This window comes from Belonocnema kinseyi, chromosome 3 (genome assembly GCF_010883055.1).
Source record: "Belonocnema kinseyi isolate 2016_QV_RU_SX_M_011 chromosome 3, B_treatae_v1, whole genome shotgun sequence".
NCBI lineage: Eukaryota > Metazoa > Arthropoda > Insecta > Hymenoptera > Cynipidae > Belonocnema > Belonocnema kinseyi.
In genome coordinates this window covers 97,863,520-97,889,149 of record NC_046659.1, presented here as the reverse complement: position 1 = coordinate 97,889,149, position 25,630 = coordinate 97,863,520, and the positions used below count along the sequence as shown (strand labels likewise).

Sequence of the window (25,630 nt, the reverse complement as noted above, 5' to 3'; positions counted from 1 at the left end):
TTTTCATATCAAGGGAACTCTGTTATTGCAAAAATCTACTCCTAATTCCATCATGATACAGTGAGCCTTTTTGACAATTCTGTCATAAAAAATTCATCGCTACATCTCTGCTTATCGCAATTTATCACTTTTCTTTGATTTTCATTTAACTTTTCACACAAGCTCTAGCTTAAATAAGGTAATTTTTATCAATACTCTAAACTAATAGAGAACAATAATATCCACTATGTTAAATTGTAAGATCTACTTGTAATCCAACTCTGTGTATTTCTACTTTCATAAACATTTCTAAATTTACCAACTCGAGTTTTTCTATTAGAGGTTTTTAAAAATTACATGAAACAATGAGGTTTTCATTTAGAAAAGAGGTCTAAATAAAGATAGACCTGAAGTTTTGGATGTTTTATTGAGATATTTCAGGGTTCAGGGTAGTTGATACCAAACGATCACAGATTAAGCAATTTTGGACATTGATTTTCTTCGATATGTTATTTCACTTATCGAGCAGAAGTATAACCAGTAGGATTAGAGAAATAGGTATATAACTGTTTTTCTTATCGTATAAAATACAATTGATTCGATTATACACAACGCGATGTAAATAGAATTTATCCGAATTTGAAATTAATTTTTAATAAAAAAAAGTGATGCATTTCGAGGAGAAATTAAGAGCAGAATGGATAAAAAGAAAATTATGATTGAATTGTTGGGGAATATAGAGATATGCAAATTTTTACGCTTAAGGCTTCATTCAACACCGGCTCATTGTAATAGGTTTGATAACTGTAAGGATTTAAACCACACTCACACACACATATTGTAAAATTGTATGCAGAAAAAAGAGTGACCAGAAAATGTTATCATTTATATAAGTTGTACAATTTCAAATAAATAAAGATTTTATTGTACAATTTATGACTATTATTTGTAGAACCTTTAATTTTTAATGTTTTTGTTGTGGTGAATCTAATTCTAAAGTTGTAAGTAAAAAGGAAGCGATCAATTGATAAAATAAAAATGTATTTATGTACAAATGTAATATGAATTACAAAACCTGCGTGAGTTACACAGAAGTACAATCGAAAAAAATCTTAAATTTCAGGGTTTCAGTCGTGATATACGAAATTTACGGCATGTTAGCTATCATTTTTAGAGGCTGATCGAGATATTTGGCTAATGCTTGAGCCTTTTCTCTTAGAAGTCCGAATCCAACGTTTTCCCTCGCATAAAGACATAGAAGTAAATTTGCAACTTCGGTAATGACGACTTTTCCATTCTAAAAAGAAAGTTTTAATTTGTAAATCAATAAATTGGATAACTCTAATATTAATTCATATTAATGTTACTAATTACATTAATTTATACAGAGATGAATGTTAAAATGGTATATTGGAATTGGAAACTTCCCCTTTTCCTTATTTTTCGGTTAAATTCGAAATGAATTAATCGAATTCAATGAAAAAAAAATCCAACTATTTTTCTTTGAAAGTTAATTATTTTAAACTTAAAAGTCTACTATTCTATCTATGGTTCCGAATTTATCTTTTTTATTACAAATTCTACTATTAGTTTGAATATTGAAATATTTGTTGACATTTCTTTTTTAGTTGATAATTTTCTTAATTAAAACGTAACTAAATAAATTTTATGACTGAAAATTAATCGTTTTTAGTTGGAAATTCAACTAATTTCTTGAACAGCGTGGCCGCTGGACCGGGAATTTTTTAAGACCGGGAAAACCCAGGAAACGACAGTAAATTTATTTATTAACTGGGAATTTTACGAATTTCAAGAAGAAAAATTTGCACAAGTTTGATTTCAACAGTTTTGTAAATAATTAAAGAATAAAAAACTGAACAATAATTGATTTGACAAAACGATTCTAAATCCGTTCAAAATTTAAGAATTTCCAAATTGTAACTGTTTTAATTCGAAAGTCTTAATACGAATTGAGATTAATATAATATCATTTATTCCGATAATTGTATTTTTAAATAACAATTTTAATGATTCATCAATAAGATATTTTTAATTCACAGTTTTAGGTCTTCCTTTCTATTATTTTTTTATATTAAATTGAATAAATAAACAAATTAATATATTATGTTTATTAGTTTTCTTAGCCATGAAAAATTTCACTGTTCATTTAAGACGAGTAAATTGAATACACATATATGTAAAAGTAAACACTTTGAAACTGAATTATTTTACATAGAAAGATTTGAATCTGTAGAATTTCGAAGAGTTTTTCAACTTTTAAGGTTACAATTTGAACCGTTCTGTAACTTTCTATAAGTGAAATTTTTAAATTTCAATAGAACACTGATTATTTGTAAACAAAATTTGAGCAATTTCAAGCGATATTTCGTAGTTTTGAAAAGATTCAAAATTAATTAAAATCTTGAAATGTCTTCAAGTAATTGAAAAGAAGTGTGTTAACACTTTTGTTTAGATCTTCTAAATGCATTTTAAAATAAACCGAATTTTTCCTGCAACTTTTGGAAAATCCTGAAAATTAAAAAAAAGTCCTTAAAATCTTCCAGGTTCTGTTTTGATCATTTTGGAAATCTCTTCACATCTTTTTAAATTTTCTATTACAATGATTTTTCAAAATGAAATATTTCATTTTCAATTTTCCTAGCAATCTTAAGAAAATTTTATTCTTTTTAAGCCTTTCACAATTCTTAAAAAGTTTCTAAAATTTTTGGTTCAAATCTGAAAAAAATCTGCATTTTGTTCTAAATTCGGCTCTGGGTATTTGCACAAAAATTTCGGTACGAATAGTCCACTTTTTTCGGATCAAAAACTTCGTTTAAATGATTTGAAATCATTTCAAGTTCTAAATTTAATTTTTTTTTAACTTATAAATATCTTTTAAAATTACTCTAATTTAAAAAAAAAAATAATTGTTCCTACTATTATTTATCAATTCAAATTTTAAGGATATTTTTTTTTAATTTGCATAATTTTCTAAAAGTTGTAGGGAAAAATCAATTCATTTTAAAATATATTTAAACGGTTCGAAAAAATTTCAAAAATGATTTTAAATTTGAAAAACTATAAAAGCACTTCTAGATTTCTTAATATTTTGAAATAAAATTCTTAAATTTTTGAAGAACGCTTAAACTATTTAAAATAAAAATAATTTAAGTTCTAATTTAAAAGCTGTTAATTTAAAAAAAAAATTATTTTTAATTTTTTAATTTGTCTAGCTTAAAATTACTTTTAAAAATATATAATTTTGAAATTTTTTAAAGTTCATTGCTTGATTCTTTAATTTAGAGTATTGAAAATGTTAACGTGGATTTATATTTTTGGAATTTAATCTGAATCTTTGAACTCTATAATTTATAAAAGTTCGAAATTTTGCAGTTTATCTGCATTTAATAAAAAAAATTCAATTGAAAAGTGTTGGTACCTTCCATTTCATACGTGTAAAATTTATTTATTTATTGTTTATTACTTTAATTGTAAAAAAGTTTAAAATAGAGTTCGCTTTTTTAAATTTCATTGACTGAGAAAAATGTTTGAGAACTCGGTAAAAACCGATTCTTGTAACTTAAAAACTCAACTCTCGTTAAAATTCATCTTTTTGGGTTGAAAATTCAATTTTGTGGTGAAAAATGCAATTATTTTTTTGAAAATTTAATTTTTTTTTTAAATCCTAATTTTTGTAAGGAAATTCATTCTTTGTACATTGAAAATTCTACTATTTTGTTGAAAATGCGTCTGTTTTTCTGAAAAGTTCACCTATTTGGTTGTGAATGTAACTATTTTGTCTAAAATAAATTTTTTTTTCCCTTAAAAATTCAGCTTTTTGGCTGAAATATCATCTTTCTTAGTTGAAAATTCATTTTTCGGTATTAAGGTCAACTACTTGAAAAAAACCTTTTACTTTAAGAAGTCAATTATTTCTTTGAAACATTCTCTTTTTGTAGAAAATTAATATTTTTTTTATCAAAAATTCCATTTTTTTTATTGAAAATTCATCCTTCTCTTTTAAAAATTCAACTATTTGATAGATCATTTATCCGTTTCGCTTGAATGTTGAACTATTCGGTTGTAATAACAAATGTTTGGTTGATCCTTGTAGGTTGAAAATTTAATAATTTTATTGTTAATTCACCTAGTTTTTGAACAAGTAATCTTTTTTCGAAAATTCAACTGTTTTGTTGAAGCTTTATCTTTTCGGATAGAAAATTTGTCTTCCTGGATTGAAAATTTGATCCTTTTTAGTAGAAAAGTTCTTGTTTGAAAATTACTGTCTTTAAAAAATTCATCTTCTTGCCTTGAAAATGCAACTATTTTTGGTAATATTTTTATTTTGAATTAAATAGTACCTACAAATTAATTTTATTTTAAATAATTTACTCCCCTTTATTCGTGAAAAATGTCTATATTTAAAATTTTGGGCTGTCAAGTCTGTTAAAATATTATGTTTTGTGTTTTATTTTAGGCGTTTATCAACTGAAATCGAAGACAAAATTTAGACTTAAAATAAATAATGGGCGTGACGTAGTTTTTGACGGGCTCCTGATTAAATAGTTAGAACTATGGTAATGAATAAAAGAGTTGAAAACTGCAAAGAATTCTAAATTCAGTTAGAATCTTAAAAACATAGTTGCATAAAATATATAAATTTTGACGGTGATATAAAATCTTACTACACAATCCATCAAAACAAATTGCAGCTCATCTTCTTTGAAAGCGTTACGTCCATTTTTTTCGTATGCAGACCAAATGCTGCTTGTTATAGCAGCTGTAACCCGCGCATCCTTATCACCATATCCGCTATATGCCAGCAGACCACCATCTCTGTTTAGTAATCTACAATCATAATAGGTATGTGGATGGAAATTAGTTGTACAATTTTTTTTCAATATGACATAAAAATTAATTGATAAATATTCGAGTGGTTTAAACAGAATAATTATTGAATTCTACATGGAGAGAAATTTAAGGAGAATAATTCACTCCTTGATTTTATTACTCTTTGGCGCGTGAACTAAGATCTCGGAAGCCTTGCTTTTAAAACATAGGTTTCGAAGTTTCAGGCATTAGGCCACGCCCTTTTTGCTCCCAGGTCTCAAATTCTAAGTTTGTAGATCAGAGTCCGAGACTTTAAATCACGTAAAAATTGTAGCTCTAAAATCACGCGCTTCCGTGAATTAATCTCTTGAAATTTCTCTCCGTGTAATGTGCACAACGACCTAAATTGTTCCTTTTTCGACAAAAAAAAATATTTTTTTATATAAAATTAAAATTTATTAATATTTATAGGTTGCATAAGCAAAATTATGGTTCATATATATAAAATGGATGATATAGTACTTCGTACGCAGAAAAATTATTATCTGAATATACAGCAGTTACTTTCTTTTATATATAGTTACTTTTTAATCATAAAAATGCCATAATTACCAAATTACACACGAGGTTGATAAACATTTTAATTTCTCTTAGTTATATTGGTAACTGAGCATAGTTAAATGCCTAATTTCACATCAGGCATACTAATAAATTAAAACTCTGATTTTTAAACTATATTTAACGTTAAAAGAAACGATTAGAATCAAATTAGGCCTCTGTTCAATTTAATCTGAGATAAATATTTCTTTAAGCTCGTTGCGCGACCCCTAAATATTATCCGATTAAATTTTTCTTTTCCACATATTATTTTTATCGTAAAAGGAACCATTGAGGCTATTGTCCGATTTTATTTTCAAGTTTTTTTTACTATAAAAAATGGACCACCCTAATAAATAATATGTTTAATTCCCAAAATAAGCTCCTTGTATGTTATATGAATAAAATAATTTGCCAAATTGATAGAATATACAAATACCAATAAATTATAGTAATTATAAACGTCAAAATTTGTATATGGACCATTTTCACATATTTTCTACAATTTTGTTACAATTAGTGATGCTAGAGAATCATTTTAGATGTACCGTAATGATAGAGGGATCAATTAAATATCATCGATGATTTTTCTATGAAGAAAATTTTTATTATCAGGCCAAAAGGTTGAATATTTAGATCTAAATTTTGTGCATTCGTACTCTAAATATTATTCTCTTTTTTATGTAGTTAAAATTTTTTAATTTTAAGCTCTAAATGTATTATAAAACAAACTGAAAAAACTTTTTTATTCATTTTAATTTTTGTCTCCCGATTTAGGTGCGTATATATGTTTTTATTCCATAACATTAAAAAATTTAACAATTTAAAAATAAATATTTTTTAAAATTGAATTGCCTCTAAATTAAATTAATTCAGATAAAAATGTTTAAAATAGGACAATTTGAAAACGTTAAAAATGGAATATTTTCAGATTTAAATTTTCGAAATTGGATCATTTAAATTTTAAAGGGATTGAAACTGTATTATTTCTATTTCAAGGCGTTCTATGATTTTAAATTGTTATTACATAGAAAAATTATAGTTTAACATTAAAACTGATTAGACAAATTTTTCTAAAATCAAAAAAATAAAATGTTTTATTCGAAAAAACTTTCAAAATAAATAATAATTTTAAATGGGAAACATTGAAAATAAAATATTCCTACTCTGGAACATTAAACTTTACATAAATCCGAACTAAGCATTTTTAAGCAAATTGAAATCGTTACAAAATTAATCATTTTTAAGTTGTTTATTATACTTTTCAGAATTGTACCAATTCAATTATAAATGAAAAATAAAACTTAGAGAAGTGAAAAATTAAAAATTGAGCGTTCAACATGAAATTCAGAACTCTAAAATTGGAATTTTTCAAAGTTACAAAAATTTTGATCTATTTTGATTTTAAAATACAATTTCTAATTTTTAATTAAAAATCGTTAAATTTTAAATACTACCATTAGAATTATTATCCACTCTTGAAATTCTCCAATGAAATATATTTTTCAATTTGAAATTATTTATTTGTTTAAATCTTAAAATAAAAATCGGACAATTTAAAAATATTACATTAAAAATTAAAAATTAAAAAATAATATAAAACAAGATTCCTAAGTGTGATTCTAATGCTTAAAATTGCATAATTTTAAGCTTTTCGATTTGAAATTGCGTTATATTTACATCTAAAGTTATTAAATTTAAAACTATCAAGGCTTGTAATGCAATTCTTTTTAATGTAATAACGAAAGCCCTGAACTTTTTAAAGTTTTAATTTGAAACTTTAACATTGTGAAATCTGAAATTCGAAACCTTAAAATAAATTTAAAAATGTTCCAACTAAAGACTTTGGAATTTAATCTTTTGAAGGAAAAAACTTTACTTTCAAGGCCTATTTCACCATTCAAAATTAAATCAAATTAAATTAAATATCCCTAATTAACAGTAGTTAATTTCCTATTTCATTATTTTAAATAAAATAATTAAATTTTGAAAAAATTGTACGATTAACTAAATACTTGAATTTGCTAACCCCAAAGATGAATTTTCAACGAAAGGGTTGAATTTTCAAGTAAAAAAGGTAAAAGTTCAACTAAAAACAGTTGCACTTTCAACTGTTAAGAACCAAGAAGTTTCATTTAGAACCAAATAGATTAACTTTAAAACAAAGGAGACGATTTTTCAACAAAATCGTTTGATTTTTAACCAAATAGTTGAATTTTCAACCAAATCATCAAATTTTTAAAATAAAAAAAGATTGAACTTGAACCAAAGCCACTCACATTTTCCAAACAAAAAGGATGCATTCTCAACAAAAAATGTAATAGCTAACATTTCTTTAAAAAAATATGAAAGAAGATTAATTTTTAACACAACAGTTGAATTTTCAACAAAAAAGGATCACTTAATATATTTTTTTAACTACAAATATAATCGTTCGAAGGAAGCAACTGAAATAAAAGAAGCAGAAATACAAGGAAAATAAATTACTAAGAATTCCCTTACTTTTCCCGGCTCAGTTTTTGATTTTCACTGACAATTAATATTCAAAGACCAGAATATTAATCCTATAACACTGTTAACATATAATCTTTTATACTTGGAATAAAACAATTATAATTTAAAATTTTATAATTTATTATCATTGACTGCTATTAAAAATATCACTAATATAAATTAACAGGCTTTTCCAAGCTTTTTCTTAGCTACGGCTACCTTGTCTTTTTACTAGATTTTATATTTAAAATTACAGTCTGTAATAAACATTGAAAACGTAAAAGCTTAAATTACGTGAAAATGGCCCATAAAATGTACGAAGTATCTATAATAGCCACACCGAATACATAATTATAAAATTTGAAATAAGCTATCTATATATAAATATTATAGACTCTATAAATATAATGATTATAAGTATTGTCATACTTTGACAAACGCTTGCATTAAAATTATAAAAACATATATCAGGCAAATCCAGTGAAAAAACATAACCTATATGCCAACTATTCGAAGCGGGCAAAATTAAAAACAAATAAATACACTTACAAAGTATTTTCCACACCTCCCGTGTTTGCTTGACTCAAAACTTGGGTAAGAGCTTTTGGCCTCAACATTCTTCTTTTATTTAGGATAATTTTTTCAAAAGAAATGTCATTTGCGTCGAATTTGACAATGGTCAGGTTAGGGTCACTCACGCATTTAAATAATTGGCTCTTTTCTTTCTAAAGTTTGTCGCTCATTGGGTCGAATGTATGTTGAATATGAAGGACTGTGTACAACCTTTAAGTTCATGTTTGTTTTTGATTTGCGGAGCTGTCAGTCGACAATTCTGACATTTTAACAACATTATTCGCATTGTGTTCGCATTGTTGCATTTCGCATTGTAATCAATTTCCATGTCACAAACTAGCAATATTGATAAAACTTCAAGAAATTGCTAATCGTTAAATTTCAAACACGTGAAAAAAATATCCTGGATAATTGTTGAATTGTTTGAGTAACAATGTTAATCTTCGACGAAAATTTAGAAATTAGTCATTTGCCAGCAGATGTTTATAAGGAACTTATGAATGAACTTGATAAAGATTCAGGTTGGCGTTGTCTGGGGCAACTTGTTTGCAGAGAACTTGGATGCATTGAGTAATTATGAATGTCATAATTTATATAACATAATTTTGATGGCTTTTTGTATTTTAAGGCCTTTTTATATAAGAAATTGGTTGTGAAGGTATTTTCTTGGACAGGGTGTCTATTAATTTTCACCCACCAAATTTCCTATGTTCCCGGTTGTATATTTTAAATCTCTTACAATAAAAGCGCGAATAAAATATAAGGTTTACCAGTTTCATTTATGCATTTTTATGTACTGTGATATTTTGTATTATTTAAACAAAATAATATTTATGTAATTTATGGTGTCAATTACAAATTAATTCAATTAGATTACGATTAGGGTGACAAATAACATTATATTTTGTGCAAAAAAAATAAGACAAATTTTTTTCAAAATACATGAATTTTCCAAAAAAATAATTAAATTTGTAACCAAAGGAATTAATTTGTAACTAAAATGATGGATCTTTAAGAAAAAAATGAATTTTAAACCAAGATTAAATTTCTACCAAAAAGGACCAATTTTCAAGTTGAATTTTTAGTAAAAAATAAATCAATATTTTTCAAACATAAATATTAATTTTCTATAATAAAACTGAATTTTCAACAAAATACATCAGTATTTAACCAAAGAAATTAATTTTCAACAAAATACACAAATAAAAGAATATAAATTTTCAACAAAAAAATTAAGTCTTTGATCAAGAAATTAATTTTTTAATCAAATACAACTTTTCAAACATTCGAATTTTTTATACATATTTTTTATGTTATATTTTTGGCAAAATTAGTAAAATGCCAGACGTGTCGAGTTTTCGGAAATGAATTTTCGTTTTCAGGCACACAAATCATTGTGCATTTCTTATTTCTGCAGTTTTCGATAACAAATAATAATATAAAAATATATTTTAGAAAAAAACTTCCTAATTAAGTTAGATTTTTTTTTTGAAATGTCGACAAAAATATTACATTCTTTTGAATTTGATTAATAAAATAATTGTTACAAATAAAAAAATGTCTTCCACAAATATTTGCTAGTATCGCTTACAGAAACTTTACAATTTTTAATGATGCTTATTGTGCATTTTTCATTATCTTGAAGTGGCTTTTAAACTAAAATTTTTCAACTTCAAGATGTACATAACTAATTTGATACGAAATTGCAAAATATTTTGGAAAAAAAATGTAAATCAGTATCCCATTTAACTAAATACAAAAAAAGTAATTAATAATTATAATTATTAAATAAGTTATAGTAACATATAATAAATAATAAATTTATACAATAAGTATAATTTAATAAGTAATATAATAAAATAACTAAGAACAATGAAATTAAATCAAATTTCTAAATATCTGTAAAACTTGAGCACATGTTTTCTAAAATTTTGCTTCAAAATGATTTATATATATTTTTTTTTTCTAATTTTAGGAAATCATTTTAAAAGTTTTTTTAATCTTTTTTAATTTTCTCATAAAATTCATTTTTGAAAATAAAAAATCACATGAATATTTTTCATGAAGTTGCATTTTCAACCAAATGGAGGAATTTTATTCCGAAAAATACCATTTTTCAAAGAAATAGTCACATTTTCAACTAAAATAAATAACAAAAGAATAATATTTTCATAAAGTATTTCAACTTTTATTTTACTTAATTTGAATTTTAAATAAAAAGAGTTGAATTCAGTCGGACAAGACGAATTTTCAACAAATTAGTTAAAGTTTTCACTAAACAATTGAATTTTCAAAAAGTAAATCATTTTTAATCAAATATTAAATTTTCTATTAAATAGATGAATTTTGAACATTTTAAATTTTAAACTAAGAAAGAATAATTGCATTTTTAAACTTAGAAAATTCTTAAAAAATAAAAAAGTTGATTTAAAATTTTCCTGATTTTTAGAAATTTTAGAAACATTTTTTATAATGTTGAAATTTGCTTTAAAAATTAATTTTTCAAAGTAGAAACTAATTTATCATTTTCACAGGAATTTCAAGACTTTTTTTGTTATCCTGAAAACGTACAAAATTCCTAAAAAGCTTTAAAGTTTTTTATATCTTAAGAATTTACATTTTGTATGAAAAGAATTTCGGGATGTGAAATATTCTTAATTTAACGTCTGGGAAACAACAAATTGGAATTTATAAGGAAAAATAATTTTCTTAGATTTGTTTCAGACTGTTTATTCAGAATTGTACAATAAAGTTTCGGAATCGGACTGATTTTCTCATCAGATTATCATTTACATATCGCAGATTTACAATCAAAAACGAAACGTTATTGTACAATTTTAAAACAATAGTCTGGAAAATGAATAAAAAAAAAGTTTTTTCCTTGTAAATTACATTTTATTTTTAATTGGTTGTAATGTTTTCAATTTTTCAATTATTTTTTATTCTTTTTAAAAATTGTGTAAACCTCTTCTACATATCTTTTAAAATTATTTCAATTTTCTCTAAAATCCAAAAGAAAATTGGCATATATTTCTAAACCTTCCAAATATTTTCTAAAATTATGGTATTTTTCCTAAAATTTATTAAAGAAATTTTGCATAATTAGAAAAATTGCCTTAAAATCTTTCGGATTCTTCTTTGGAAATTTTGTAAATGTTATGAAATATTTCCAAACAATTAATTTTTCAAAATAAAAATTCATAAAAAAATTTTCCATATACATTAAGACATTTTTTTTATTCTCTTGAAACCTATCAACCTTGAAGCCATTTTTTCTCGGATTATTTCATTCTCAGCTATGAACTGGTTTTTCAGATTAGTAGACACCCTGCTGGAAAAATAAAATAAAATAGTGCTAAACTCCTATAATATATTCTTTAATCATTTTTAAGACCATAAAAGGATTTGTAGTGTTTAATTGATTTCTTATATAACTTATTATAATAGAAATGAAAATTCGTGGATTCAAGCATTGGAACAAAATTCATCTTCTAAAAGTCCATCGCCCTCAGAAAAAGTGCTCTTTGAATTACAAACAAAAATGTGTACGGTTGGAATCCTAAGTTTTTTACTTGAACGTTGCGATTTGTTGAAAGCATTATCAGTTTTGTCTTCTCCAGGTAATTTTTGTAACTTTATAAACTCTGTTTGCAACTTGCTACTTCTAGCTCGTAAACTAATATCAATAACGCTAATTCTTTTATTGAATCCTTAGTTTTTTACTTGAATATTGCGATATTTTTTACCATTTTTTCTTCTTCTCCAGATAATTTTTATTATATTTAAAACTTGACTTCGCGACTTGTCTCTAGCTAGTAATCTAATATAGAAAAGTCCATCAATTATGTAAGTCTTTTCGGGGGGGGGGGGGGGGGGGGGGTCCCCAAAGATTTTCTTACGTAAAAATAAAATTTCTAAAAATCTTAGAAATTCAACGAAATATTTCGATATATTAAAATCCATTAGAAACTTTTCATATCAATCTAAATTCTTGGCTGATTCATTAGTAAACAGTAACCAATTCATAGTTAGTATGAATTCTTAAATCCATTAAATCTCATAAATACATTAAAACCTCATGAAATAAACCCCTTAAAATCTTTTTTAAATCTGGTAAAATGTCTTGAAGAATTGCATGAAACCCTTTTAAATATTTTTAAATCTCTTGACTTATTTTGAAATATTTGTAAATTTCTTTAAATCCCTTGAAATTCACGAAAACCGCTCTTAATTCCTTAAAATCCGTCGTAATCCTCCGGTATCTCTTCAAACTTTTGAAATCTTTTAAAATCATTTAAAATCTGTGAAACCTCTTGTAATAATTTGAAATCGTATGAAATACCTTGAATAATTACATATTCCTAAATTCCTTGAGAATTCATGAAATCCCTGAAAAGCATTGAAAATCTCGTCAAATTTCGTAAAAATTAGCAATTCATCGAAATACTTTATAGTCCTTTGAAATGCCTTAAAATTTATATTGTATATTTCCTTATAATACTTTCAATTCTTTAAAATTTGGAAGATTATTTTTTTAGTTTATATAATATGATTCTCCGCGTTTATAATAATCTGGCACTGTACTTTTCATAATCTTTAATAATTTTATTGAAACGTTGTCTTTTGGGGTAACAAATTAATGTTCTTGGTGATTAATTTACCTTTTTATTTGAAAATTCATGTATTTTGTTAAAAATTAATCTTTTTTTGTAGAAAATTAATATTTTTGGTCCAAAATACATTTCTTTTTTGAAAATTAGTTTGTTTCACTACATTTTTAGTTGAAATTTTTTTCACAGAAATTTAATCTATTTGTAGAAAATTCATCTGTTTGGTTGAAAATTTATTTTATTCACTTAATGCCTAATTTCTCTTACTTAAAATTAAACCATTTTATTTTTTGCTGAGAATTGATCTTTTTTAGTTAAAAGTTCATCTATTATGTTGAACTTTTTTTTCGTAGAAAAGTTCTCTTCTACGTTGAAAATTAAACTATTTTGTTAAAAATTTATTTTCTAGATCGAAGATATATAAGCTAATTTCTATATTTAAAAATTGAATAAATTTATTTGAAAATTTGTCTTTTTGATGAAAATTAATTTTTCCACTAAAAATATAGCTATTACATTTTTGCTAGGGAATTGATGTTTTTCAATTGAAAATTGACTTATTTTGTTAAAACTTATATTTTTTAGTCGAAAATTTAATGAAATTGTTAGAAAATGCATATTCTTGTGTAGTAAATTCAACTTTTTTTCAAAAATTTGTCTTTATGACTCGAAAACTCAACATTTTGGGTGAGCTTTTTTTCTTTATTGATTAAAAAATCTTTCTTAGGTAAAAATTCAACTCTGTTCTTCAAAATTCTTATTTTTTAGTAGAAAATTAATTATTTTAACTAAAAGTGTATTAATAAAATTGTACATTGATGAATCTTGAATTTTCATCAGTTCTATTAACTGAAACTGACTAAAGCTCAATTCTTAATTATGTGTGTGAATTTGGCAACATTTTTTCCTTCGCGTTTCTCAAATTATCCAATCGACAATGAGGAAAAGCGACAACAATGCTTTTGAGAGTTTTTTGACACACCTATTTTTTAGAGAAATATTGAGTAACAAATATGAAATCTTACGTAAGAAGATCATAACAATTTTACGAATTCTTAAAGTATGTGGGAGCGCGGCCTTACATTTCAAAAATCATCCTGAAGTAATTAATGGACGTTCTCTATCAAAATAACGGAAACTCTTTTAATGCTATTCTTATAATTATATTAATGTTGCAGAACCACTAGTAATTTTAAGACAACCGAATTTAAAATCAGATAAAGCTGAAGTCGTTTTCGGTCAAGAACTAAAGTTGACTTGCAAAGCTGTTGGAATGCCTCCGCCGAAATACTTGTGGTACCACGAAAATAGTCCTATTATCGATCAGACCACCGAGGAATTGAACATTGAAATAACAAAGTAGGAATTTATTATTTTCAAAATAGGACTCTGTGAATCACTTTTTCCTCTTTTTTTCTTTCGCTTTTTAGTAAATTCTTATCATTATAATATTATTCATAGGGTGAATCAACAAGGCAATTACAAATGTAAAATATATCAAAATAATAGAGATGGATCTTTCATAAGTGAACTATTTACAGAATCAGTATCTGTAACAATGATGGCAACAGCTGTCGTAATCGAGGAACAGCCACAACCAACTTTATATGTTAAGGAAGGAGAAAAATTAAGCTTAAGTTGTAAAGCAAATTCTCATCCACTTCCTAGATTTCAATGGTACAGAGATAATACAAAACTGGAGAAACAAACTTCACAAATTCTTTGTGTAAATATTTGTTTCAAATCTAAAAGTATCCTTATACATTTTTCTAATTAGTTGCATTTTTTGTATTAATCATTTATATAGTTTCTTGTCATCTAAGCTATTTATTACAGATAAACACATTTAATAGCAGAGACGAGGGGAAATATTACTGTCATGTTTTTAACGATGTTAGTGAAGCTTATTCACAAAAAAGTTACGTGATGGTAAATAAATATATACAGTATACACATATATTCAGTGGGGTAGTTGCATTTTTGAATTATATATTTTCTCCTCGTAAAATTAAAAGAAAACTAAAAAACGATTGTATTTACTCAAGGAAAGTTTTTTTCTAGTCAGTTTTAATTTTTTTATCTTCAAAGGGTATCATTTTTAATTTTTTGGTGGGAAAATGAGATATTGGTGATTGGCTAGGTCGCCAAAAATAGTGTCCAGCTAATCAGTATGTTTTCCGGATGTGACGTTTCAACGTCCAGGGTTGTTTGAATATGATTTTTGTTACTTTTTTAAAATATTTTTTTCTCAGAAATAAAGTCATCAAAATTATTGTTAGATATAATATAATTTTTAGAGTTTTATGCATGATTTAAAAAATATATTATCAAAAATGCATGCAACTATCCCATTACTTGAGGGGGAAACCATTTGTAATCCAAATTAGAAGTAATTTAAGTAATCAAACTAATAAACCTGTAATCCATATCTTTTTTTAGTTGAAATTCATGTATTTTGTTGAAAATTCGTCTTTACAGTAAAAAATTAATTTAGTTCGTTGAATATTCACAAGTTTGGTTAAAAATTCAAGCTTTCGGTAAAAAATTATTCTAATTTGTAGAAAATTTAAAATTTTGGTTAAAAGTAATCTGGGTCGAATAATTTATTTATTTGTTTGAAACTTTAAGTATATTGTTGAAAATGGTTTTTGTTATTGTAAATTAATTTTTTTAATTTAAAATTTAAATATTCCAGTTGAAAAATTTATTTTTTAAATGTAGATTTAACTATTTCAGTCGAAGCCTCTTCAGTTTATTCGGCAATTCGTCTCTTTGAATAAAAATTATACTATTTTTTTGATTTTTCGAAATTTTTGTAAAAAACTAATTTCTTTCTACAATAAAAATATAAGTGCTTTGCTTTGGTAGAAGATTTATATTTTTCAATTAAGAATTCAACGGTTTCGATAAAAATTGATCTTTTGGGTTAAAAATGCAACTGCTTGGTTAAAATTTCAACTACCTGGTTGATATTCGAGCTACGTGTTAAAAATTCATAGTTTTTAGTTTTTTGGTTTTAATTGAAAATTCCTCTCTTTGATTGAAAATTTCAATATTCCGATAAGAATTCATAGTTTTTTTGGTTAAAAATTTATTTTTTAAATGAAGATTTAAATATTCCAGTTGAAGATTCTTCATTTTAGTTGGAAATTCATCTCCTTGATTAAAAGTCGGACTTTTTCCTGAATATTCGATGCGTTGGTAAAGAAATAATTTTTGTGGTAAACAATTGTTTTTAAATCATTTTTTTTAAGAAACTTAATTTTTTATAATAAACATGCAAGTACTTCATTGTGGTAGAAACTTTATATTTTTCACTTAAAAATTCAACTGTTGGAATAAAAACTTATCTTAACTGCTTGGTTAAAAATTCATGTATTATTTTTACCTTCGTCTTTTTTTTCTAGAAAGTTAATTTTCTCGGTTGAAAATCTAAATTCAATTTTTTTTATTAAATAATAATCTACTTTGTACAAAATTTAACAATTTTGTGAAAAAGTCTTTTTTGGTTTAAAAGTTCAACGTTTTTGATGAAAATTCGTCTTTTTGCGTTAAAAATTCAACTAGTTTGTTAGAGAATTCAACTATTTTGTTGACAATTCAAATTTTTTTGTTAAAAACAATTTTGTTGATAAATATCCTTTTTGTCTGAAAAGTTAAAAGATTTTGTTGAAAATTCGTCTTTTTGGTTAACTTAAACTGTTTTTTTTTATATTTAAAATTAAAATTTATTTGAGCTGAAATATCAAATATTACATTTTTAGTTGAAAGTTCATCCTTTTTGGTTAAAAAACGATCTAATTTTGAAAAAATTTCAAGATGTTGTTAAAAATTCAAGAATTTTGTTAAAAAGTAATCCGTTTTAGTTACAATTTTCCGTAAGACTAGTTTTTGTGGAGTGATCAACTATAATTTTATTAATTTTATGTAATCCACCTTCGCCGGGCCGGATTATTAGGAGTGGTTTCCCCCTCGCTATTACTTTATACTGCATAGCCTCTTAAAAATATGTTAAATCTACCAAATAATTATGTTATCCGATAAGGTGGATCTTCCAAGGCAAAAAGCAGTTGCAAAAATTGCATTGCTGATCGCAAACCAAGATTATCAGCACCAGACAAAATTAACTACACCTAAAGCAGACGTAGCTCGAATTGCTCATAGTTTAGAGGAGATTGGATTCATAGTAATATGTTTACTAAATCAGACTCTAGTCGAGATGAGAAAGGCTATAAGTGTTTTTAGCGAGGCTTTATTGGAAGGCGTATATGGTAACTGTTTTTACCGAACAAATTTATAAAGTTCATACCCCAAAATTTATTTACGATTCCGTTAACAGGGGGAACCTTAACCCTTTGTATTTTTGTTTAGATTCACACTCCCCCAATAATAGGTCATTATTCAACTTACAATAAGCTAGATATGCGCTCTTGAGCCATTCCGATGGAAACGGCTTTGAAACAATCTACGAACGTTACATGAACCGTGATGTGAAAGTCTCGCTCGGAATTTGTAACCCAAAAGTTCGGATTGATTCCTGCTACCGACATTTTTTTACCAATTTTCTTTTCTCATTCCATTTTTATTTAATTGATTATTAATTTTATTTAATTCAAGCCAAAATATTAATTTTTAACTATTTTTGTCACGAGAAAACCATAGTTTTTCAGCTTTTACCACTTTTACTCTAAGATAAGTTTTTTTTGTATTCTCAATTTTCTTCGTTTAAATGGTAATTTATATTTTTGTTATTATTTTCATATGGGATAAAAATAAAATACAAGCCGGTATTTTTTTCCAATTTTCTTTTTTTTTATTCTATTTTTTTACTAAAATTGATTATTAAATTTATATAAATCATCCCAAAATATTAATTGGTTTTTTACAACATGCATCAATTATAAATTGAAAACTTATTCTATTCTTAGTCAAATATTTGTATTCATTTTATTGTTATCTCATATGAAAATAAGAGTAAAAAATATAAATGTTTAATTGAATGTAGAAAAATAAAAACTTTGTATAAAAAGACTTTTCTTTTAGTAAAAGTGGTAAAGATTGGAAAAAATTTTTTTTCATATGCAAAACATTGTTAAAAATGAATATTTTGGCTTCATTTAAATGAAATTAATAATTAAAGGCAATGCAAAAAATTCTGACAGCAGAAATCGAATCCGCATCTTATGTTCCATATTAAAATGTTTAAGATTATCTATTACTGAGAGGAGTACGAGTCCAAACAAAACTCTTAAGGGTGTAGGGTGGTTCAAAAATGCATTAAAAAATGTTTTCCCGAATTTTCGTGCATATAGCCCCCCCCCCCCTCTTATTTTTATAAATCCACACAAAAATTAATGTATTTTTTTTTTGTTTAAAAAATTATATTTACAGGTTTTTATCAATTTTATTTCGAATAATATTAGGTAAATTCAGTTAAAACTAAAAATTTCTCTTCGCAATTACCTGTAGAATATTAGTGAATAATTACTTTTTAGATATCACCTCCAGAAGGCTGTTATATAGGGTTCCAAAAAAACCCAAAAGCGAAAAATTTGGCTTCTCCAAATATTTAAAGAAGTCGCTTAAATAATTTATTATTGCTTTTAGCAATTTCCTCTTGAAATAGAGTTAAAAGTTCGCAGTTCTTTTTTCGAATTTTTCAACTTATTTTCAACTTTTCAGTTAAAGAGGTAATAATGAATTAAATTTAAAAGAAATATTTGTTAAAACAATTTATCATTATATATAATAATATTCCATTAGAATACTGCAAGGAACTTGTAGTTTTTTCGAAAATTTTCCACTTTTTATCCACATTTTAATTAGAGTGACGTAATAATTAATTCGAGTTAAAAAAATAATTGTTTAAATAATTTATTATTATTTTTAATAATATTCTCTTTGAATAATGCTAGAAAATTATGGTTTTTTTTTAATATTCAACTTTCTGTCCACTTTTCACTTAAGGCGAGGTAAGAATTAATGCAATTTAATAAAAATATTTCTTTAAACAGTTTATTATTGTTTATACTATTTTCTCCTATAGTAATGCTAAATAGTTGCGTCTTTTTGTGAAAATTTTCACTTTTTGTCTAGTTTTCGTTTAGAGCGAGGTGATAATTAATTTAGGTTCACAAAAATAATTGTTTACATAATTTATTATTGTTTGTAGCATTTTTTTCTGATAATAGAACTAGAAAGTCGCGATTTTTTCCAGAATTTTTAAGCATGTTTTCAACTTTTTAGTTAGAGCGAGACAAGAATCAATTACACTTTACAAAAATGATTGTTTGAACTATTTATTATTATCTATAACATCATTCTTTTAGAATAATACTACAAAGTTGCATTTTTTTCTCAATATTGTCACTTTCTGTCCACTTATTAATTATAGTAAGTTTATAATTAATTTAAGTTAACAAACGTAATTTTCAAACAATTTCATATAATTTAAAATAATATTCTCTTTGAATAATGCTAGAAAGGTGCGGGTAATTCTAAAATATTCAACTTTTTGTCTACTTTTCACTTCGTGATGTTGCATAATTAACGCAAATTAACTATTATAATTGTTTAAACAGTTTATCACTGTTTATGACCAGTTATAACTATATTATCTTAGAGATTTATTAAAATGTTGAATTTTTTTTCATTTTTAACTTTGCGTTGGCTTTTTAGTTATAAACACATAATAAATAAACACTAGAGAGAAATATTCCTCAATTTTTGTATATGGATCACATTAAATATAAATGAAATTTGATTTTTTCTTAAAATAGTTACTGAGAGCATTTTTTTATTAATATTAATTTTTTTTTCTGAACTAAAAAATCAAATAAAAGTTTAAAATTTCAGAAAAAAAGCCCGCAACTATCTAGCATTACTTAAGGAGAAGATAATTCTAAACAATTATAATTTATTTAAACAATTATATTTGTCGACTTGAATTAATAATTATCTTACTATAATTGAAAAGTCGAACAAAAGTGGAAAATTGTAGCAAAAGGTGCAACTTTCCAGCATTATTCTAGGAGAATATTATTATAAATAATAATGAATTGTTTAAATAATAATTTATGTTAAATTTTATTCATTATGTCCTCAATCTAACTAAAGATTTGAAATTTCGGATAAAACCGCGACTTTCTAACTCTGCTCTGAGATAAATTTTCTAAAAACAATAGCAAATTATTTAAGCAATTTATGTACGAATCTCATTATCAGTAGAAAGTAATATTTTATGTATTAGAAACCGTTTTTTTTATTTTAATAACTTTAAGAAATCTGTAACTAGCGCCAGAAACTTGCGAAACTCAATTTTTTTACTTATGTGGTTTTTGTATTGTTTTTTGCCCCTATAAAACAGACTTATGGGGTTTATATTAAAAAAATAATGATTCATTTGTATCCTATAGCTAATTGTGAAGAGAAATGTTGTGTTTCAACTCGATTCACATAATATTGACGATTCAGAATCAAATTTACAAATATAATTTTTTCAACGCATTCCTTTTTTTGTGGATTCGAACAAATTTGGAGGCGATATGCATGCGAATTCGTAAAAAAAAAGGTTGGACCACCTCCCCCTTATTAAATAAAGTTAATTTATATTTAATCCATTATATTTCTATTAAAAAAAAACAATCGTCTATTATATATAGGCTTATTTTACTTCGGTGGGCATGGATTTAAGATGCAAGAAAGTTATATGCTTCCTATAGATGCGCCAGAAGTTTATTTGAGGAATGATGCCATATGCGAGAGTCAATTATTGTCTGTTATTATGAAAAATGATCCTGCCCTCTTCGTCACAATTTTGGATGTGTGTCAGACTGTGCCTTCTAAGTAATTTAAACTTTCGTTTTAAATGAAAATTGTGCCGAATTTGTTCAAATTTATTTGAACGAAAATGTTATTCTAGGGAAGTTAATCCTGTGATTCACAAAGAAGTTCCTTCAGTGAATGAATACAAAGGAGGGAAAAATTTAAGGAATTTAATCCAAGCTTATTCGACTTCTAGTCATCGTCCCAGTTATGAACGAAGTGGCAAAGAGTGTGGAGTATATGCGAAACATCTTTCTAAATTTATTGACAGGGATATCCCAATCAACAAAGTCTTTGAAGAAGTTGGAAAATGTAAGCTAATATAATTCATTTACCTTTTTTTCAAAGATTCCAAAATATTTGAAAGATGTACGCAGATTTCAAAGATTTTACAAATATTTGTATACTAGATTTAAAGAATAATCAACAAGGTGGCCAATTTTTTTCGTTATATATATATATATATATATATATATAGGATATTCAGAGATTTTGCAAGCCCCATGAAATTTGACACGTATTTCCCATAAGAAAAAATACATTTTGTACATTTTATTCAAAATCGTCAATATCAGGTGAATCGAGTTGAAACTCAACATTTCTCTTCAAAATTTGCCTTAAAATACGAATTTAAAATTACTTTTTCAATAGCACCCCCCTAATTCTATTTCATAGGGTCCCAAAAAAAACACAAAAGTGAAAAATTTGGTTTCGCTACTGTTCGACACTAATTAAGTTTTCGTTTTCTGTTTGCAAAATTCAAATTGTTTCTAATCAATAAAGTAATGCATTCTATTGATGGTTAGATTTTTACACAAGTTGTTTGAACAGTTTATTATTGTTTATAGTATTTCCCTCTTAAAATAGAGTCAGAAAGTCGCGATTTTTTCGAAATATTCAGTTTGTTTTTAACTTTTCAGTTCCGAGTGAGCTTTTAATTGGCTCTAGTTAACAAAGATGATTATTTAAACAATTTCGTAATATTTTTAATAATATCCTTTGGAAATAATGCTAGAAAGTTGCGGATTTTTTTAAAATATTCAGATTTTCTTGGACTTTTTAGCCGCGAACAAATATTAATTTAAACAAAAAGGTTCTCAGTAATTACTTCAAGGAAAATGTACATTTAATATGATCCATATCGAAAATTTAAAGAATATTTCAAGTACCTGTTTTATTTTAGAAAAATATATTCACAAAATAGAAAAAGTTTGTTTAAAAAATGATTCTATCTAATGTTTATTTATTATTTGCTCGTAACTAAAAAGCTAGACAAAAATGAAATATTTCTGAAATCATCGAAACTTTCTAGAAATTGAATGGGAAGACATTTATGACCAATAATAAATTGTTTAAACAATTAGGTTGGTTGAATTGGATTACTATGAATTATTGTAAAAATTAGTTTCATTAACTGAAATAATTAATGCCTCAGACTTATGACTAATCGAAACAAAATCAAAAACTGGAATATGTAGGAAAAACCCAAAACTTTTTAGCATTATTCTAATAATACATTTTTTTAAACAATTATATTTTCCTAATTTGAATCAATTATTACTCCATTCTAATTGAACAGCTTAAAATAACTTTCAAAATTTGAAAAAAAAACGCGACTTTCTAACAATTATTTAGGAAAAGACTGTTATAAATAATAATTAATTATTTAAACCATTGTTTTTGTTAACTTTTATTAATTTTTTATTACCTCACTAAGTGAAAAGTGGACATAAAGTTGAAAATTTTAGAAAAAAACCGCAACTCTCTATCATTATTCAAAGAAAATATTATTATAAATAATAATAAATTGTCTAAGCCATTTTTACTGTTAAATTTAATTGACTGTTGCCTCGCTCAGCTGAAAAATTGAACATAAGTTGAAACATTCAGAGAAACCGTTACTTTCTAACTGTATTCTAAGAAAAATTTGCTAATAAAATTTTTTAATTGTTTAAACAATTCATTTAAACATCTAATTATCAGTAGAAAGTAGCATTTTATGCATTAGAAACAATTTGTCTTGAAAAACACCGCAAAAAATTATAATTATTGTAAAAAACTCGCAAAACCCAATTATTTACTCATGGATGCTTTTTGGGACTTTACAAAACAAACTTATGGGGATGATATTTAAAGAGTAATTAATTTGTATTCTGTGTCTAATTTTAAAGAAAAATGTTGAGTTTCAACTCGATTCACCCCATATAGACGATTCTGAATAAAATGTACAAAAACGTATTTTTTTCTGGGAAATACGTGTTAACTTCACGGAACTCGCAGAACCTCTAAATATAATTTTATTTAAAAGGCTTTTATTATTTTGTGTATTCGATCAAATTTGGGGACGATAGGCATGAAAATTCGAAGAAAAAAATTCAAATGAATTTTTGGACCACCCAAGTGAACAACGCTTCGGTCTTTTTTGATTATTTATTATTTATTCAGCTGTCGACACATGGGTAAAAGGAACAGCACGAAATCAGATCCCGATGGTTTCGTCAACAATTACGAAACCCTTTCGCCTCACGGATTCAATTTTAAGCGGTAATAATTAAAGTTTCTCCCTAAAGAGTAATACAATTTTTTTTCTCTACGTTTTTTCTGACAAATATTTTTTCAGGAAAACCCCCTAAAGCTGTCAGAAATATCAATGGCATGATAGAATTTCCAGAGAAAATTGTAAATATAAGTTTTGAGCAATGTGAAATCAAGGGTTCGGTTTTGGTTTCGCGATTCACGGCACCTTACTTGAATGTTGTGAAGATTCGTTTACTCAATGCGGAGGATTATGCTGTCAATTTTTATAATTCGGTCCCTTCAGAGAGAAATGATTTATATCAGAATCCTAACAAAAAGGAATGTTGGATCCACAGTCCTCAATTGAGTAAAGTGAGTGTATTTCAATTTGAGATTTCAGTTTCATTTTTTCAATTTATATTAAGGTTTATTAAGGTTATTAAAGTTTATATTAAAGTTTATATATTTATATTATTATATTTCTTTTTTGTTATAACTAGGGACCACTAGTAATTTGTCTTCTGAAGAATGGAGTTCCAGTCGGTGCAACTTTATTTGATGTCATGGATTTTATTCCTGCTTTTTTACATCGATTGAAATAATGAACACATCTGTCGAAAAATGGATTTTTGAATATACGGGCTGTTTTTTATAATTTGATAATTTTGAGAATTTTTATGTTAATTGTTATTAATCAATATTTTATTGAAACATAATTATAAAATAAGCAGTTCTACAAAACAATAACACCAATTGTGTTGTTTAATATATTAAATATATGCGTATAAATAATAATTCGACTGTTGGACTTTAGTTGGTCGAATTTTTGAAACTAATCTAAGTTGAAATCAAATTTTTCTATTCGATCTTATTTTGTATTTTCTGAACTTAAATATATGGGGCCATCCATAAACTACGTTATTAATCGAGAAGGGTGGGGGGCTTGTGCCAAAAACTAGAGTTTCTGATGATAAATTTTAACAAAGTGTGCAAGTTTCCTGAAAGATGTCCATGCAACCGTACAGTTCAACAACAGGTTGATAAGTTTTAAATCACTTTCAAATTTCAGACGTCACACTCTTTTCTCTATTCCCGTCTTTTCACCCTTTAAAAAAGAATTCTCCTATTTACCCTGATTACAAGAAACCTCCACTTAAATGCGAATTGAATTAATAGAACCCAATAAAAAAATTCAACTTTTTTTTTTTTAATTTTGTTGAATTTATTTTTTGAAGCTAATTTTTTTGGTTTAAAAATCTACTATTATATTTTTGGTTCAAAAATAATCTCGTTCGGTTAAAAATCCGACTTCGAAAATGTAATTATTTCGTTGTGATGTAACTATTTTCTTGGCAAATTATATTTTTGGACAAAAAATTACACTACTTGGTTGAAGGTTTAACTAATTTAATAATAGTTATTTTTGTTTGTTTAAAGATTTATCCCTCCGGTCGAAAATTCATTTTTGCCAACTTAAAATTGAACTATTTCCACTTTTGGTTAAAAATGTGTATTTTATTGAAAATTCGTCTTTTATGGTTGAACGTTAATCATGTTAGTCGAAGATGCAATTATTTCGTTGTGAATTCGTTTTTTTTTGTTTTTGAAATTCAACTGCTTTGTAGAGAAATTCTACATTGGATCGAAAATTCATCAATTTGGTAGAAAATTAAACTATTGGTAGCAAATTAACTTTTTAGTTGGAAATTCTTATTTTTGGTAAAAAAAAATTCTATGTTTGCAGAAAATTCTACTTTTTGGTTCAAAATTACACTGCTTACTTGAAAATGTAATCATTTGGTAGGAAATTAACCGTTTCAGAAAATCTTATTATCGGGTGAAAAATTCAACTGTTTTGTAGAAAATTTAAAATGTAAAAAAATGTAAGTATTTCAGTTGTGAATGTGAATGGATATATTTAATTTAAAATTGATTTTTTCTTGTTGAAAGTTCAACTATTTTTTTGAAAAATAATGTATTTTCTTGAATATCCGTTTTTTTTGTTGCTGTAGAACATAAATTTTTTGGTAGAAAATTCATGTTATTGGTTGAAAATTATTGAACTATTTTATTCAAAAATTTATCTTTTTTATTTTGATATTCAACTACTCCTTGGTTTACAGTTGAACTATTCGTTAACAATGCATTTTTTCATTTCTCTGGTTAAAAATTAATATTTTCTGGTGAAAATTTAGCTTTTTGTAAAA

At 25.3% G+C, this 25,630-nt stretch overlaps 2 protein-coding genes across 3 annotated transcripts; one reads left to right on the top strand and one right to left on the bottom strand.

The window, feature by feature from the left end:
- Positions 1 to 1,003: 1,003 nt before the first annotated feature.
- Positions 1,004 to 8,604, bottom strand: LOC117169692 (ragulator complex protein LAMTOR2 homolog). The gene is made up of 3 exons (XM_033356178.1): positions 8,449 to 8,604; positions 4,665 to 4,827; positions 1,004 to 1,276 (listed from the first exon to the last, which is right to left on the bottom strand). The coding sequence occupies exons 1-3, from the start codon at positions 8,514 to 8,516 to the stop codon at positions 1,127 to 1,129; spliced, it is 381 nt and encodes a 126-aa protein (XP_033212069.1). The 5' UTR covers positions 8,517 to 8,604; the 3' UTR covers positions 1,004 to 1,126.
- Positions 8,605 to 8,734: 130 nt separating this feature from the next.
- On the top strand, positions 8,735 to 24,681 carry LOC117169691 (mucosa-associated lymphoid tissue lymphoma translocation protein 1-like). Of its 2 annotated transcripts, XM_033356175.1 has the most exons (11): positions 8,735 to 9,042; positions 11,920 to 12,092; positions 14,261 to 14,441; positions 14,544 to 14,808; positions 14,919 to 15,011; positions 17,128 to 17,353; positions 20,744 to 20,927; positions 21,004 to 21,218; positions 23,352 to 23,450; positions 23,527 to 23,795; positions 23,924 to 24,681. In XM_033356175.1, exons 1-11 carry the CDS (start codon positions 8,906 to 8,908, stop codon positions 24,023 to 24,025), a joined length of 1,944 nt encoding a protein of 647 aa, XP_033212066.1. In that variant the 5' UTR covers positions 8,735 to 8,905; the 3' UTR covers positions 24,026 to 24,681. The 2 variants fall into 2 exon arrangements, with proteins under 2 accessions (XP_033212066.1, XP_033212068.1); XM_033356177.1 differs by lacking the exon at positions 11,920 to 12,092 and having other exon boundaries at positions 23,924 to 24,680.
- The last annotated feature ends 949 nt before the right edge of the window (positions 24,682 to 25,630 follow it).